The sequence below is a fragment of the Vitis vinifera genome, chromosome 15 (assembly GCF_030704535.1).
Source record: "Vitis vinifera cultivar Pinot Noir 40024 chromosome 15, ASM3070453v1".
Classification (NCBI taxonomy): domain Eukaryota; kingdom Viridiplantae; phylum Streptophyta; class Magnoliopsida; order Vitales; family Vitaceae; genus Vitis; species Vitis vinifera.
Genome location: NC_081819.1, coordinates 10,104,148 through 10,122,500, shown reverse-complemented (window position 1 = coordinate 10,122,500; position 18,353 = coordinate 10,104,148). Strand labels below are relative to the sequence as shown.

The 18,353-nt window shown below is 37.8% G+C and overlaps 2 protein-coding genes across 2 annotated transcripts; one reads left to right on the top strand and one right to left on the bottom strand.

The window, feature by feature from the left end:
- Positions 1 to 3,394: 3,394 nt before the first annotated feature.
- Positions 3,395 to 6,089, bottom strand: LOC100265863 (disease susceptibility protein LOV1). The gene is made up of 2 exons (XM_059743018.1): positions 5,304 to 6,089; positions 3,395 to 5,239 (listed from the first exon to the last, which is right to left on the bottom strand). The coding sequence occupies exons 1-2, from the start codon at positions 6,087 to 6,089 to the stop codon at positions 3,395 to 3,397; spliced, it is 2,631 nt and encodes an 876-aa protein (XP_059599001.1).
- A 9,949-nt stretch (positions 6,090 to 16,038) lies between these two features.
- LOC104881769 (uncharacterized) lies at positions 16,039 to 16,524 on the top strand. The gene has a single exon (XM_010662973.1). The coding sequence runs from the start codon at positions 16,039 to 16,041 to the stop codon at positions 16,522 to 16,524; it is 486 nt and encodes a 161-aa protein (XP_010661275.1).
- The last annotated feature ends 1,829 nt before the right edge of the window (positions 16,525 to 18,353 follow it).

The window sequence follows — 18,353 nt, the reverse complement described above, 5'->3', positions numbered from 1 at the left end:
TCATTAAAATAATTTTTTTTGGGTTTCCAGTTTTCAAAATTTAATTTTCCAACATTCCAGCCTTAAAATAATTTTTCGGGTTTCCAACTTTCGAAATTTAATTTTCCGACATTTCATCTCTAAATAATTCTTCAATTTTCCAATTTCTAAATTCACTTTCCAATTTTCACAATTATTATATCTAATCATTATTATTCTCGTTATTACTATTATTCCATTTGTTTATTCTAAAAATTCCCTCTTTAAATAATTTTTCAAATTTCAAAAAATACTTTTCACGTTCATTCATTTAAATATTGCTTTCATTGTTATTATTATTATTCTATTTATTTATTTATTTATTTCTTTTAAAAATTCTCAATTTTTCAAAATTCCATTTTCCAAATTTAATTTTCAATTTAAAAAATTCCACTATTCACATTCTGTTGTTTAATGATTATTTTCGTTATTATTATCTCATTCATTTATTTATTCACTTATTCATGTATTTAAAATTTCATCCCTAAATAATTCTTTAAATTTCCAATCCCTAAGTTCAATTTCCAATTTCCGAAATTCTAACTTCCTCAATTATTCATCCAATCATTATTATTTCGTCATTATTATTATTCCATTCATTTATTTATTCACTTATTCATTTATTTAAAATTATGTCCTTAAATAATTCTTCAAAATTTCGATTTCCAAATTTAGTTTTTTGAAATTCCAAATTTTCAATTTCCGAACTTAATTTTCAATTTCCAATATTCTAATTCTCGCATTTATTCCGTTACTTACTTATTATTATCATTATTATTATCATTTTATTAATTTACTTCTAAAAATTCTACCTTCGAATGATTTCTAAGATTTCCAATTTTTATAATTCAATTTTCATAGCTTCTACTTCTAAAATAATTTTCAATTCTGATTTCTTTTAAAATTTAATTTCCAAAAGCCCCAATTTCGTAATTTAATTTTTTAAAAATCCCAAACTCTCAAATAATTTTCAAAATTCCGATTTCTTTCAAATTTAATTTCTAAAATTCTCATTCCTACATTTAATTTCTAAAAATCCAATTTTCAAATAATCTCCAAAACTCAAATTTTCAAATAATCTCTAAGACTCCAATTTTCAAATAAATTTCAAAAATCCAATTTTCCCTCGAGCAGTTTTAATTTATGTTTGGTGATGCATGTGATACGTTTTGTGCTCTTTATTGTACACTGACCCCATTTTTATGATAGCGCATTGCTCGTTCGTGGCCTAAGTACCCATCCACTCCCATTCTAGTCATTCTCTATACATGTTTTGATTCCCATATATGCATGACCGATTTGAGTATCCATTAATTTTCCTATTGATTGTCACGTCAGCTTCATTTTATTAGTAGAGACTCGACTTTAGGGACTTAGAGGGGTGCTATAGTCTTTACCGTACCTTCCCGATAAGTAACCCGACCCCCGAGCCTAATCCGGTTTTTCATAGACCACCTTTTCCAAAATAACGAGTCACACTTAGGGTTTTCTTTCTTATTTTGTTTACCCTTTTAAAACTAAAACAAAAATAAGTGGCGACTCTAAGTCATTTTTTTTTAATAATAAAATTATTTTCAAATAAAAATCGAGCTCGTCATAGAGTGGTAAATGCATGACCCGAAATGTGGGGTCCACATGTATGTATCTTTTTATCGATAATATAACAATATTAATAGAATTACACATAAATTTATCTTTATACTATTCTCAGTTAGGTGAAACTTATTAAACAAACTCATCAAAAAGACCATAGGATGTCAACTTTCTTAACAGGTATGTCCAATATATTATATACTTTTGCCCAAAATAATTAAATTGAAATTTTATAAACAAAACTTATCTTATTTCCAACTCATTTCTGGAAAAAGAAACATCAAAGAGAATAATTTTATATTATTGAGGTAAGTATATGTTGGTATCATTATAAATGAATGTAACTTTCACAATATTACCATTTTCTAAATTGAATTTAAAAATAATAAAACTTATTTCTTCAATGCAAATTTATAAACATCGAGAGAAAAATGAGCAAAAAAAAAAAAACCCAAAAAATAATATAAGGTAATGTACCATTAGCTTATGTTGAAATATTTTGCCCATATATTTTTTTGAAACATTATTTTTCTATTTCAACTAATACATTTTCAAATATGTGTAACTTTTCTGCATGAGGAAAAAAAAAAGACTATAGTGCAGACTACTGCAAAGACAAACAAGTAGTTAATGATCATAATTCCTCCAAACTTTTGTAAGAAAACAACTAAGTTAATTTTCTTAAATGATACATCACAATAATGATGGATTACAAAATGTATAGATTATGACACAAATATGTCTACAGTAATATTATATTTGATCTATTTTCCTACAAGTACAATGTAATTTCATTAATTTCATATATCAACAATCGCATACCTACATATATCTTCACGTGCAACACATGTGCTTTCTACTAGTGTGTGTGTATATATATATATATATATATATATATGTAAAATAGTAAAAATTAATAAATTTTTACAAATAAATTAATTTTGTTAAAGTTATCATAAATATATTAATTTTTTATATTATTAATTACATTTAAAATAGAAAAAATAGATCATAAGTTTCCAAGTATAATGCATTATTGTTTGATATCATAAATTTTATCCAATAAAATCCAATTATTAATATTTACCAATTTATGATATTTTGCTCAAATAATTTACCAATTATTGAAATCAAACATACTTAGACATGTTTACAAAGTAATATTTTATTTTAAAAAATTAAAATTGATGCAAAAAAAAAATTTGAAAATGGAATATTTTTTATTTTTAATGAAGTGTGAATGTAAAAATTATTTATAATTTTACAATATCAGGTTAATTAAAGAAAATACCCAACTTTAAAAAAATAAAATAAAAAACCAACAATAACAACTTCCAAACAAGTTTTCATTTTATTTATTGTTAAAAGTTGTTTTTATTAACTAATTAAACATGTTTTTAAGAACGAAAACTGTTTTTTAGAATTCAACTTTCAAATATAATTTTATTTATGAAAATATTATAAATTTATTCTTAAAAACTGTTTTTTAAAAACACTTCCTAAGCATGCCTCAGCTTTTAGAAGTGTACGGGCTTCTACTCTTGCATGTATTCTGTTGGTTTTCTCTTATTAAAACTCCAGTGAGGTTCAATTATAAACTGCATGATCACTTTATTTGAAAACGTGGAAGCATCTTACACAAACACGTATGTTTCACAAAAGCAGAAAAAACAAGGAAAAAGACGAGCTTAGACAAGTAGAGAAAGATTTGTTGCATTGGAAATGCTCTTCTATATAGTCCAAGCATTTCCTGGTAGCGCTTTATGAAACTTCTCCTGAGCCTTCATGATGCCGTACGCCTCCACCCGCGTATTGAGGTGGCGAGGCAGATCTTCTCCCGATCTTCTCCTTCTATCCGAGAAAGCTCATCCCTTAACTCAGGAGACAAATAATACAACTTTAGGTGCTGCAAAGTTTTTCGTTGCAGCAATCCATGGGAAACCCTTTTCATTTTAGGGCAATGTTCAATTACTAAATCCTTCAGATAAGGCATTGCCCCTTCCTCCACAATCAATTCTTTTAATTCTTTCAAATTCGAGAGCTTAAGGGTTTCGTGTTGCTGGAATCCTCCAGAAGCACAGACCATCTTCTTTACCATAGAGAAACCAAGGGATAATGTGAGAAATCTCAAGTTTGGCAGCTTCTCTAGGGTCACCATTGGGTCTTGCTCTATATTCCAACATTGCAATTCCAAGGAGATGAGGTTTGGAGGGTAGAATTCAATTTCATCAGGGAACCTTTCGAGCCTTCCACTTAAGCTTAGATGGTAAAGGTAGGTGTGGTCTGAGAAAGGCATGAGGTGCGGCATGGTTATTTCCTCTTGTATAGCATACAAACGCAAGGATTGAAGAGCAGTTAGCTTTTTTACTGACTCGGAAAATCCCTGGTTCTTTGTTTGTGCGATTTCGGTCCATAGAATTGTCAGTTCTCTAAGCTCAATTAATTTTCCCAAGCCTTCACCACAGCACCAACTGCCTGCTCTTAAACCTAACGATTGGAGGTTTGTTAGGTGGCCAACACTCAAAGGACCATTCCTGCACTTATCTATCACTGACTGGCTTGAAACCACACCACGACCGTATAGATGTCTCAAATGGTGCAATTTCCAAATGGTAGAAGGAATTATTTCAATTAAAGTGTTTCGAAAGTCTAGGGTTTGTAGATTTGAAAGACGACCTATGGACGATGGAAGCCTTTTTATGCGGGTTTCCCTTAAGCACAGGTACTTAAGGTGGATAAGTTCTCCTATGCCTTCTGGGATGGTATTGATAGGCATGCGTTCTAGGTCCAGTACAGTGAGCAATTTGACACGCCTGTGTAAAGATCTCAAAATGTTTTCTTGGAAGCATACAGAAAAACAAATGAAAGATCGGAGACTACGTGAAGTATGCAAGTGTTTAGAATTAGTCTTCTTACCTTGATGAATGGTTAGTCGACGAACACTCACAGGGGATGTAGAATCAATGCTTTCATATCCCTCAAAAAAATTTGTATCTTTGGCCTCAGAAATGGCAAGGTCTCGGAGCAGATCGTGCATGTGACAGGACATCACTCTTCCATCGAAACTCCTGTCAGCCACTTGAATCAAGCTTCTATGTACCAATTCCTGTAAGTGATCTTCCGCGACGTCTTCCGCTATTTCTTCTCCTCTTCTTTGTATAAACCCTTCTGCAACCCACGAGCGGATCAACTTATCTGTCCTGATTTCTGAGTCTTCTGGGAAAAGACCACAGTAAAGGAAACAGGACTTCAAGTAATACGGCATATCATTGTAGCTTAAAGCAAGGACCCCCAAACATGAGTCTGGACCTTGATTTAGGTGCCAAGTCAGGCTGTCCAGTACTTTTTGCCAGGAGAGCGGTGTCTTTTCTTTTCTTGATAGAAGGCCTCCCAAGACCACAATTGCAAGGGGCAAACCCCCACAATTTGCTACAATTTTCTTTCCCAACTCTTCCAATTCTCTGGGGCAAACAGCATTTGCACTCCCAGCCAGAAAAATTTTCTTGAGAAAGAGCTCCCAGCTCTCTTCTTCAGTCAGAAAAGAAAGTTCATGGGGAATGGCTTGTGGATCAGCATAAAAACCAATCTCTTTATTGCGTGAGGTGATCAACACCCTGCTGCCATTCACCTGAGTCAGGAAAATACAAGCCCAGCCTATCCCAAGCTTCATTTCTCCACATATCGTCCATAACTATCAAGTACTTCTTGGTAGTCAGGTAATCACGAAGCCTATTCCCCAACTCGCTCTCGTTCATTCTACTCCTTTCCTCTTCGGAGAGAACCCTAACACAAACAGCAACGCCTAGCAAAAGCTCCCTGATTGTATACTCTTGAGAGACATAAATCCAAGCATGACAATCAAAGCATTGCTGGACATCATTATCATTATAGACTTTCTTAGCCAGGGTAGTCTTTCCCAAGCCACCCATGCCCACGATGGACACCACAGCTCTCCGCATCTCTCCATTAAGCAGATTTTGCTTAACGCTTTTTGCATCCTCTTGAATTCCCACCACGTTGACTTCAACAATCGGAGCCCTCTTCTCTTTATGTGGCACACCTTCGTTGGACGAGCTTGCAGCTGGTAAGGTTTCGACACCGTACCTTGATTTGTTAGCCATGATCTTCTCAATCTTGGTATTGATCTCTCTGATTCGAGACTCGAGCTTGTGAACAAATCGTAACTTAAGGAACTTGAGGCATTTGAGACTTCCTTGCTGTTGGTGATTCATCTCGAACATGAACCTGTCGATGACATCTTCGGCGTCATAGGTTACGTCCCTGATCTGACTCACCCAGAGCTTGATTCTTGGATCATATCTGCGCTTCGCATCCGCGTCTTTGAGAAAAAGACGCATCCATTCGAGCTCGTTACTCAACAGCTTCACCTGCTCTTCTACTCTGCTGAGTAGAAATGCTTCCTGGGAAAGCAGGTCAGTTAACTTCTCTAGAAAAAACGTGACAATACTTTCAGCCATTAATTGTTTTCACAGTTGTTGCTGATCAACTGACAACCAGGTTTGTTGCTTTTAAATCCAGCTAAGTTCCCAGTTTCAAGGCAATTTCCGGGCAAGTGGGAAATCACTTTCCAGGCAATTTTAGTTTGAAAACAACGTATTGCTTTCTATCTTTTAAAAAAGAAAATCAAAAGAAAAATGTTTCACTAAATAGTTCCATTTTTCCACCTTCCAAACAATTTAATGAGGTAGGTTAGGTGGGCCCACTTGACCTGACTTACCTCCGTTTTCCATACGGTTTCATTTTGTCAATTATGCATTAGACGCGTAGCCTTGGATGTGACCAGGCAATGGCGGTGGTTGAAGTAATGGGGAAGCTAGAGAGGGGATGGTTGAAACGAGATAAAGAAAATGATGGTTTAAGTAGGAGCAGAGAGTCGGTAGAGGCTTGAATGAAAAGAAAAAATAGAGGAACGGGAGGAAAGGATTTTTTTTTTCTTCTTCTCTGGGTTCTTCAAAAGGTGAGCAAGAGGGAGTTCTGGAGAAAGGAAGAGGTCGAAACAAAGAGTAATGAAGGGGGATTCATTTGCCTGCGTCTTCCGAGAGGTAAGTTCTTCACCGTAAAATATCCACTCATTTTTGCATTTCTTTCATTTGCTACTGTTGAAGCTTGTTGGATGCTTTGACATGGCCATCAAAGGCCTATCTACTTGTTGTTAATTTTGGGTATGGGTGTCATGTCATGCATTTTGTCATTTTATTGATTTTTTTTATTATTTGGGTTGAACTATACAATGTTCATGTTTCATTTTCATTTGATTTTTTTTTTTTAGATTGATTTGAGCTTTGTTCTAGCTTTACCAGCCATGCTTTTGATTTTCATTTAAAGTCCAATTGGTTTCAACCACCTGTTCAGGCCTGTTGATCAAAGCATGAAACAAGGTTTTATTCAATGACTTGTAGCTTTACTTTATCTCCTCCATCCTTGTTAGATTTTTTTTGTTCACTCTTTGTTTTTGGTACCCACTTCTCTTGAGAATATTAGACTATGCACGACTTTATTCTTGGTTTGAATATCAACAAACATCTCCTGAGGTCTTTATTATGTATCTATTCAACTCATGGTTCGAAGAAAGGATTGTTTGTTCACTTTCAAGGTTAGGAAGGTATTGGTACAGCTGGATATTTTGGAAAAATGATTTGGAACTTGGTCCCACCTGTTGAACCCATTTCAACTCCTGCTGAAATTTTTACCGAAGTACAAGCTGCCATTTTGAGTAGTGAGGACAATGAGAAAGTTCAAGACTTATTGCTGTTGGATATCACTCCTCTTTCTCTTGGATTAGAAGTAGCTGGAGAAGTCATGATTGTTTTAATTCCAAGAAACCTCAACATGCTCACCAACCACCCTTCAAATCCTCATCTTACATACCTATTGGGGGTGGTCCTTTCTCAAGGTCTCTCCTTCCAGCTATGGCTTGTAGCCACCACCCTTGTCACACTCCTCGATCAGTTCCGTTCTCACCCCACCAACAACCCACTCTCTCCCATCCTCTCCGCCTTATCCAACGGTTAAGATCATCACCCTCTCCGCATCCTCGAACTCAGGTCCAGCACTGGCCTTGTTGGCATTGTCGCCGCCGCCACATGTCGCACTAATGTTACCGTCACCGGTCTCCCGCATGTGATCCCCAACCTCCAATTCAATGCCGAGATGAACTCCCACATTTGAGGCCCTGCATGGTGACTTATGTGTTGTCGGGTGTACATGGGCTGCGAGTTGATGCTTTTCATAAAGAAGTGGGGCTTCATTATTCCTCTTCCAGAAGTGGCAATTCACTAATGACATGAAAAGGTTTAAATAAATGATGGATGACAAGTCAATGGTGGCATGGGAATTCTCATAAGTGGCAGGGGCATTTCAAGTTTTCTGAATAAATAAGTGGCAATGACATGGGTCCAGTTGTGGCCTCATGGTGGAAATTTTTATTTATTTATTTTTTTTTTCATGTGTCAAAGTTTGGTGTCAAAGTTTGATTTCCATAAATTTTTTTAAATGATTCTTAAAATCCCAGTTTCTCGAATAATCTCATTTCTATTCCAATTTTCAAATGATCGCTAAAAATTCCATTCTCAAACAATTTTTCGAAATTTCGATTTCCAAATTTAATTTCCAATTTCCAATTTTCACATTTATTTATTTAATCATTATATTTTCGTTATTATTATTATTCTATTTATTTACTTATTTATTTATTTTTTAAAATTATATCTTTAAATAATTCTTCAAAATTCCAATTTTCGAATTTAATTTCCAATTTCCAAAATTCTAATTTTCACATTTGTTTATTTATTTATTTTTTTTAAATTCCATCTTTAAATAATTCTTCAAAATTCCAATTTCCGAATTTAATTTCCAATTTCCAAACCAATTTTCACATATGTTTATTATTACTATTATTATTATTATTATTATTATTTTATTTATTTTTAAAGTTCCATCTTCAAATAATTTCCAAGATTCCAATTTTTATAATTTAATTTTCAAAAATCAAATTCTCAATTAATTTCCAAAACTCCAATTCATAATTTAATCTTCAAAACTCCAATTCTCAAATGGTTTTCAAAATTCCAATTTCCGAATTTAATTTCCAATTTCCAAAATTCCAATTTTCACATTTGTTTGTTTTTTTTTTAATTATTATTTATTTTTAAAATTCCATCTTCAAATAATTTCCAAGATTCCAATTTTCATAATTTAATTTTCAAAACTCTAATTCTCAATTAATTTTCAAAACTCCATTTTTCAAATAATTTTCGAGATCTCAATTTTCAAATAATTTTCGAGATCTCAATTTTCAAATAAATTTCAAAACTCTAGTTTTCTTTCAAATAATTTTAATTTCACTTCGGTTTTCAAATATTTTTTAATTCTACCACTTTTCATCATTCATTAGGGTTTTAAGTCGCTAAAAATCCTGTTTTTAAATAAACTTGCTATATTTCCTTTCATGTAAGCACTTTTCTCAAATTTTCTTTAATTTTAAAATAATTTTTCGTTTTCCTTGATTTTTTAATAAGCATGAATGAATTTTCGTAACTCTAGAAACAATGGAATCCATGAGATTAATTCATGCGAAATCAATTGGGTTTTGGTGGGGGCCCTACATATGAGTTTACTCTTCTGATTGTTAGTTGTTATGCTTAATGAGTATTGCTTGATCTTTGCCTTGCTCTTTGATATGCATGTGATGATTTTATACTTGAGCTAACCCTATTTCCATGATAGCGCACTATTAATTTTTGCTAAGGTACGATCTCATTCCCACTTCACTTATTCTTATGCATGATTCGCTTTATTATTTGATTATTTCATTTTGGTATCCATTGATTTCCTTACCAATTGTCATACTTCCTTCATCTTATTAGTAGAGACCCCTTTTCAGGGACTTAAAGGGGTGTTACGGTCTTTATCATACCTTCCTAATAAGTAACTTGACCCCCGAGCCTAGATTTGGTTTTTCGTAGACCATCTTTTCCAAATAAGGAGTCACACTTAGAGTTTTCTTTTTTATTTTGTTTTTCCTTTAAAAATAAAACAAAAATAAGTGACGACTCCAAGTCTTTCCTAAAAAAAAAAAAAAATCAAATTTCCACCAAATAAGTAAAAAAGTGAGTTTCGCCATCGAGTGAGAACGCATCGAGTCAAAATACGGGGTCCACAAAATGGCGACTCTGTTGGGGAAATTTAGAGGGTCGAACTTGAACTTAAGATGAGGCAAATGTGGCGTTTGATTAGGCGATTGATGGATACCTTCTCTCTGTGCTTCTCTATGCTTGAGTGATCATAACACATTGAGGATTTTGATGTGGTGATTTTCTATGCTTGACCACTATATCCATTTGGGACATTGGCATGTTGATGATATTGATTGATTCTCTTGATTGTCTTAGCATATTGATTTTGCTCTCACTATGATTATCCTGCCCACTTTGACATGTATGTTCATATTGCTGTATATCTTGTTTGTCTTAGTGATTGACTCATTTGCTTGGATATTATCTTGATTATCTTTGAGCATGCTATCTTTGTTGCTATTCATTTTGATTTTTATATTCTTATTTAGCTTGTATGTGGACATGGATGATATACCTGCGTTTTGCTTGACTACCTGTTGCATGATTGCTCTTCTCCTATGTGTTTGCATGTTGTTTGTCCATGTGGGTCGTATATCAATCCTCTTACCTCCAATCATATGGTTTCGATCATTTCCTTCATTTCAGTTTTTACATTTGCAAGTGTGAGGCCTCGTGTGTGCTTGTTTCTTTGACCAAGCCAGTTGGTTAGGAGTAGGGTCTAGCAATGGGCTATATCAATGTTTAGGAGCATTCTGGGGGAAATGAACATACTGACGCTGATTGGAGTCCGATCTTTGAAGACTTGTATAGCTAAGAGCTAGGTTTTATGGATATTTGTGTGACCAGTGTGTTTCATTTTCTCCTTTAGCTTCATAAGATTTTCGAATGCACCCACACCACTCACTGTGCAGTTTAGTTTACTATTGAGTGTTGAGAGTTGTGAGAGCTTTCACTATAGGAAACCCCCTTGGGATGTCGAGGTAGTGCATGTGTGGAGGTGATGACCACCTTGTATGGAAGCACCTTGTCTCTTTGGAAGCATGCAGAGGGTTGCGTACCATTGAAGGGTATGGTCGCTTCTGCTAGGGATTCTTTAAAGTTCACTCCTCTTCTTTTTAGAGCCATCTTGACCTTGTAGGTTGAGCCTTAAATCTTTCAATCAGGATTTCCTTTCCTAACACTAGGTGCATTTGTAGGCCTTCAGAGTCAGTTCAGTAGTGATAGGTTTAGTTACTTTCGTAGTAGTCTCTCGTATATTTGCTCATAATTGGATATTAGTTTGATTACTTCTGGGTTACCTTTCAGCATATTTGATAGACATTCCTTATGGAGTTTCCCTTACACGGTATCTTATCTAGTATTTCCACTATTGTAGGAGTATTGACAGGTTCGATCTAGGTTCATCTTCTTGGATTAGAGTTAGGGGTAGATTGATTAGAGCATCAGACCAGTCAAACCAGAGATCAGATCAGAGGGATATGGATTTGCAGGTGGTTACCATCGATTAGTTTGCTTCGGCCATGGCTTCGATTCAGGAGGCTATAGCTGGCCTCTACCAGATGATAGATGGGCAACAGGCCCAGCAGGTTTTGCCTCAGGATGGCGCACAGTATGACTATAGTACCACCACCCCCTCCACCCAGTCAGTCAGCACCACAGGCTATACCTTTCACTCTGCATAGTCAGACCGAGGTTGCCCCGCCTCCTATCACAGTGCCTACCCCAATCTCAGAGGATCCACATGCTCGTATAGATAGACTTGAGCAAAGGTTAAGGCAGTTGAGGACTTCAGATGGATCATTACTTGGGAGGATTTTGATGGAACACCAATGGCCAGTTTACCGTCCAAGTTTAGGATGCCTGAGATTAAGAGATACATGGTCATTGGCTGTCCTCGCATCCATTTGAGGCTTTATAGTACGATTATGAGGGCCCATGGATTGGATAAGGCCCATATGGTTATGCTTTTCCCTATGTCCCTGAGTGGTGCGACACAACGTTGGTTTGCTTCATTTGATGTATCACGCCACCAGACTTGGGATGATTTGGCCCAAGAATTTTTGAGACAATTTGCATTTAACACTATCATTGATGTTTCGAGGAGAGAGTTGGAGGCTTTGAGGCAGAGGCCAAGGAGTTAGTCACCTCATTTATCTCCCACTAGAGGAAGAAGATTTCACAGGTTATTAATAGGTCATCTGAGAGGGATTAGATTAATATGATCATGAGGAGCTTGTAGCCTCGATTTGCTAGGCACTTGATGGGATTCCCTCATACGGATTTTGGATCTTTGGTACAAGCCTTATACGATATAGAGGAGGGCATAACTAGAGGATTATGGTTCGAGTCTTCCCCTACTGACTCTAAGGGGAAGAGGCCTTTAGGAGGACAGAGGCCAGGAGATGTGGGTGCTATCAGTTCAGCAGGGTTGAGGCCTCCTAGACGCTATCAGACAATTGAGCAGACTTCTGGATTCCACTACCCACCACCACCTCATGTGTAGTATAGGCCATGAGCACCTCATCAGCCATATGATCAAGCTTACTTGTCTTCGGCACTAGCACTGCCTTATTATGCCGCACAGGGCACAGAGAGACCTTCAACTTCCTATCTTACTCCAGTACAACCATGCTATGCAACACAATTTGCAACGAGACACCCAGCTTCCTATCCTAGACCTAGAGCTCCACATACTTCAGCTCCTTTTGCTTTGAGGACGCAGAGACAATTTTCACAGTTGGGTATGCCGTTAAGCCAAGCTCTTTGGAAGCTCATAGAGGCTGGGTTATTGACAGCTCTTGCTCCTAAGCCATTACCTCAACTCGTCTCACCACAATTTAGGATGGATTTACATTGTGCATACCATTAAGGGCCAGGGCATGAGACTGACCGTTGTACTGCTCTGAGGCACGTCATCCATGATTTGATTGATCAAGGCGTGGTTCACTTAGGTTAGTTGAGTGTAACCACTAACCCATTACCGACTCATACTACACACGTGGTTCCCCCTCCGACCGATGGCATACACTCCATGGATTTCACTGAGTCTGATGATCACATTCACATGTTGAGTTGGGATGATTATGAGTCGGAGTCCATAGTAGTGGATAAGAGTTATGAGGTTGATGGAGTGATCTCAAACTCACAAGCATTTGCACCATTTAGATTGGTCCTTGATATGACACCATTGCAGTTGACCATGGTTGGGTCATTGATTCACCCATGTTATAGCATTCAGTCTCCGTTTATATTGAGTTGAGATCCTGATGAGATGGTTGCATAGGATGTTTAGTATGTCATCCGTGGGGAGAGAGTGGTACGAAAATAGTCTCCCACATTTGCTAGACCTATAGAGAGCGATGTCACTCGAGAGGACGATGAGATTTTGAGACAACTCTAGAGTACTCAGGCTCGCATCTCCTTTTGGAGTCTTTTGGCCTCATCTACCTCCCACTGAGAGGCACTGGTCAGAGCATTGAGTCAGATACGAGTTGAGACATCTACCTCTCCTAAGGGATTGATTCACATGTTGACAGCTGACAGGGCCACATACATTGTCTTATCTGCTGATGATCTACCCCCTAGAGGTTCTGACCATATTCTACCTCTCTACATTTTTGTTGGTTGTTCTAGGCATTGAGTTCCATCTCTTTTGGACAATGGCTCTGCCCTGAACGTTTGCCCACTAGCTACAACAGTCGCTCTCGGCTTCAAACCTTCAGACTTTGAGCCATCTTCTCAGACGGTTCAAGCCTATCACAGTACATGCAGAGATGTTTTGGGTACGTTGACATTGAACTTGCAGATAGGCTCGGTCACATTTTCTGCTTTATTTCAAGTTTTAAGGATTCCCATGTCTTTTAACATGTTATTAGGTCGGCTTTGGATTCATAGAGTTAGAGCTATATCATCTTCCCTTCATCAGAAGGTGAAGTTCATACATGAGGGCAGAGTCATTACTATACAGTCTACTAGAGACTCTTATTCTACTTTCAAGCCAGTATTGGAGATTAGTCATGGCGGCGATGATCTATTTCTGATTGGCTTCACCTTTGATTAGATACAAACTATGGAGGTTGAGCAGTTCTGTAGAGATCACATGCGCCTCCTTTTGATGAGCATGGTAGTATAGTGGTTTTGGACATGATGAGGTTTATGTCTTTCTTACCTGGCTTGGGTCTAGGACGTCATCAACATGGCTCTAGAGAGTTCATTGCCACAGTTGATCATGATACTCCTTTTAGGCTCGGTTTCATCCTTAATGAGGTCGATTATCGATATATGGCGCGATTGCACAAGGAAAGGGTGATGGTCCGATTGACTCACACCCCCTTTTACTATCCTGTTTGCCCATACACCATGAGCTTGGCGGACTACTTTGTGAGGGCACCAAAGCTACAAACGCATTTAGATGGGATCATTGGGGCATTCAACACTGCTTAGGAGGCCGAGCTTTAGCATTTTGTACATCAACTACGGTTGAGTGATGAAGCTTTTGGCACTTCGGCGTCTGCATTGATCGTCCCATCATCTCCATATCATATGAGCTTTATGACTCTCTATTTCCCTGATGAGATCGAGGAGCATAGGACATTTTCCGAGATCGGAGACATAGTGGATGGAGTTGTTCTGCACGACGAGTACATTGATGAGATGCTCGCGATAAGTATGAGCCAGATCGATGAGATAGTTCAGCCTGAGCTTGCTTCACCATTCGATATCTTCGAGGTGTCTGCCATCGAGGTTGTTGAGGAGATCCAAACTACTCTAGCTTCAGATTTTCCAAATGATGTTATAGTTGTTGATGATTTGTTTGATGGCCCAATTAGCCCAGTTGAGGAAGCGTCCGACTTTGTGGATCCACCTCTTTCATTTGATGTTTTATTGGGATTTGTCTCTCGTTCTGACGATGTTCATGACTCTTCATTTATGGATTTGAGAATTTTCAAGTATTTGCCTATCTCTTATGATATTACTTTATCTGCACTCTCTTCACCCATATCACAGATATTCGATATAGATGATGAGATTGCACAACATGATTCAGATGATGATTCATCTTCTGCTTCTGATTCGGGCCCCATTGATCAGAAAGTTTCACCTGCTATAAGAGACGCAGAGATTGTTGATTTTGACACAACAGATCAGCCTATGGAGCTGAGAATCGAATTGGACTTATCTACAGATGAGAAAGATAGCCTCGCCCAGTTGCTCATATCATATTTGGATGTTTTCACATGGTCTTATGAGGACATGCCAAGCCTCGATCCATCTATAGTCCAGCATTGCTTACCACTTCTGCCTCATGCCAGATCGGTCAAGCAGAAGTTGAGACGATTGCACTCTCGTTGGAGCTTGCAGGTGAAGGAGAATATTCAGAAGCAGTTCAGTGTAGGATTTTTATCAGTGGTCGAGTATCCCGAGTAGCTAGCCAATGTCGTCTCTGTTCCCAAAAAGAACGGCAAAGTGAGAGTCTGTGTTGATTTTTGAGATGTCAACAAGGTCAACCGTTGCTAAGGATAATTTTCCTTTCCCACACATTGACATGCTAGTTGACAATACAACAGGTCACTCGATGTTGTCCTTTATGGATGGATTTTTTTGGTACAGTCATATTATGATGGCTCCATAGGACTTGGAGAAGACATCATTCATTATTGAGTGGGGTACTTGTTGATATAGAGTCATGCCATTCGGGTTGAAGAATGCAGGAGCTACCTATTAGAGAGCAGCAACCACCCTCTTCCATGACATGATGCATCGAGATGTCAAGGTTTATGTAGATGACATGATAGTGAAATCCTGAGATGTTGCAGATCACTTAGTAGCTTTGGAGAGATTCTTTGAGAGGATCAAACAATTTAGATTGAGACTGAATCCCAAGAAGTGCACTTTTGGAGTGACTTCTGGGAAGCTATTGGGATACATGGTTAGTGAGAGAGGCATAGAGGTGGATCCAGATAATGTTAGAGCCATGCTTGACATGCTTGTGCCGATGAACTGAGAGAGAGATCATAGGCTTCTTGGGTAGACTTCAGTACATCAGCAGATTGTTTGGGATGATCAGTGCCAACGCGCATTTGATAGGATCATAGAGTACTTGTTGTCACCTCTAGTCTTGGTGCCTCCTACACCAGGCCATCCCTTACTACTATACTTGCCAGTCTCAAACGTAGCATTGGGATGCATGTTGGCTCAACTTGATGATTCAGGAAAAGAGCAAGTTATTTACTATTTGAGTAAGAGGATGCTAGATTATGAGATGAGATATGTCATGATTGAGTGTTTCTGTTTGGCATTGGTTTGGGCTACTCAAAGACTAAGACATTACATGATTGAGTATTCAGTGCACTTGATATCTCGTCTAGATCCTTTGAGATATTTGTTTGACAAGTCTGTTTTGGTCGGTCGCCTCATGAGATGGTTGGTACTTCTGACTGAGTTTGACATTTATTATGTCACTCAAAAGTCTATCAGAGGAAGCATCGTTACAAATCACTTAGCCTCATTACCAATTTCTGATGGTAAAGTTCTTAATGATGATTTCCTAGATGAGGATGTTGCTACTGTGACTAGTCTGTCAGGTTGGTGTAGTTTGATGGTGCGGCCAAATTCTGGATTTGGGATAGGTGTCTTGTTGATATCCCCTCATGGTGACCACATTCCTAGATCTGTTCGTTTGGCATTTTCGGATGGACATCTTGCCACAAACAATATTGTTGAGTATGAGGCTTGTATCTTGGGATTGGAGACAGCTCTTGAGCTCGGGATTAGACAGATGGAGGTGTTTGGTGACTCCAATATGGTATTGAGATAGATTTAGGGCTAATGGAAGACTAGATATGTGAAGCTTAGGCTTTACCACGCATACTTTGAGCTACTGGTTGGAAGGTTTGATGATTTGAGGTATACGCATCTGCTTAGAGCGCATAACCAGTTTGCTGATGCCTTAGCTACTCTAGCTTCCATGATTGATATTCCTACTGATACCGTCGTTCACCCTTTACTGATTAAGTTGAGATCAGTTCCTACCTATTGTTGCTTGATTAATGAGGCAAAGTTGGATAATGGTTTGCCTTGGTACCATGACATATACCAGTTTCTGAGACTTGGTGCATATCCTGAGGCCACCACAACCAAGGATAAGAGAACATTGAGATAGTTGGCCACCCGATTTGTGATTTGTGGAGAGACATTGTATAGACGATCAACTGATGAGATGTTACTATTGTGCTTAGACCGCGCTTCTGCCGATCGAGTGATGAGAGAGGTTCATGTAGGAGTCTGTGGACCACATATGGGAAGGCATATGTTAGCACGTAAGATCATGAGGAGTGACTATTTTTGGTTGACCATGGAGACAGATTGTTGTCATTTTGTTTAGAGATGTCCAGAGTGCCAGATACGTGGGGACCTCATTCACGTTCTGCCTTCAGAGTTACATGCATTGACTTCACCATGACCATTTTCAGTATGGGGTATAGACATCATTGGGAAGATTTCACCAAAGTTTTCTAATGGTCATGAGTTCATCTTGGTCGCCATTGACTACTTCACCAAGTAGGTGGAGGCTGCTTCATATGGGAGATTGACATCATCTGGGGTTGCTAGTTTCATTAGATCACACATTATCTGTCGCTATGGAATCCTTCATGAGCTGATTTCGGACAGAGGAGTACATTTTAGAGTAGATGTTGACGCTTTATTACAAAAACATGGTATCCAGCATCATAGATCGTCTACGTATAGGCCGTAGACTAACGAAACGGTAGAGGCTGAGAATAAGAATATTAAGAGGATCTTACGGAGGATGATTAAGACTTCTCGGGATTGGTCGAAGAAGCTTTTGTTTGCATTGTGGGCTTATCGGACTTCTTTTCACACCTCTATAGGAGCTACACCTTACTCCTTAGTGTATAGTGATACGTTCCCAATTGATGTCTCAGCTGATTCATGTCCTCTCAATGGTCCCTGACAGTGGTGCCATTTGATACGTGTCCAGCTGGTGTCCCTTGATTGTACTAGGATAGCCTTAGCTAGCATAGCATAGTGGCTCTAGGGTCGTTCACTGGGATGAGTTTTCACTTCACAATTGATATTAATTCAAAGATGAATTGGTGTCTTTTCATTTCAAGGTTAGCTTTAAAAGAAAACATAAACTTTGGTTGAAAAAGGCTTGGTTTTAAGCTAATAAAAAACAGTAACTGATTTTAATTACAAAGAAAAGTGTTTCTTAGAGTTTCAGATCACTAGGCTCAGATTCCTTGTACAAAAAGGGAGTTTCGGTCACTTGTTTCTTTTCCTCGCATTAGAGAATTAACATATAGTTAATTCTCTAAGCGGTGTGGTACAGATGCTTCCCCTTAATGGGTTCAAACACTAAATCCCTCTCACTGATGCATTTTGCAATGACTTGTGCCTCTCACCTAGCACTTGCCATTCAAGGTGATCTTTAACCTTGCATTACCCGTTAAAAGCTCGCAAGAGATAACTAATGGATGTCTCCTTAGAGTCCAAAAGCTTACCAAGTGTTGGCTATTCTAGAAAATCCTACCTTCAAACCACCTCCCAAAGGCTCGCAAGAGATAAACTAGTGCATCTCAATGGATGGAGATCACTTGCCTTATCAAGTGTTGGCCCAGGTGA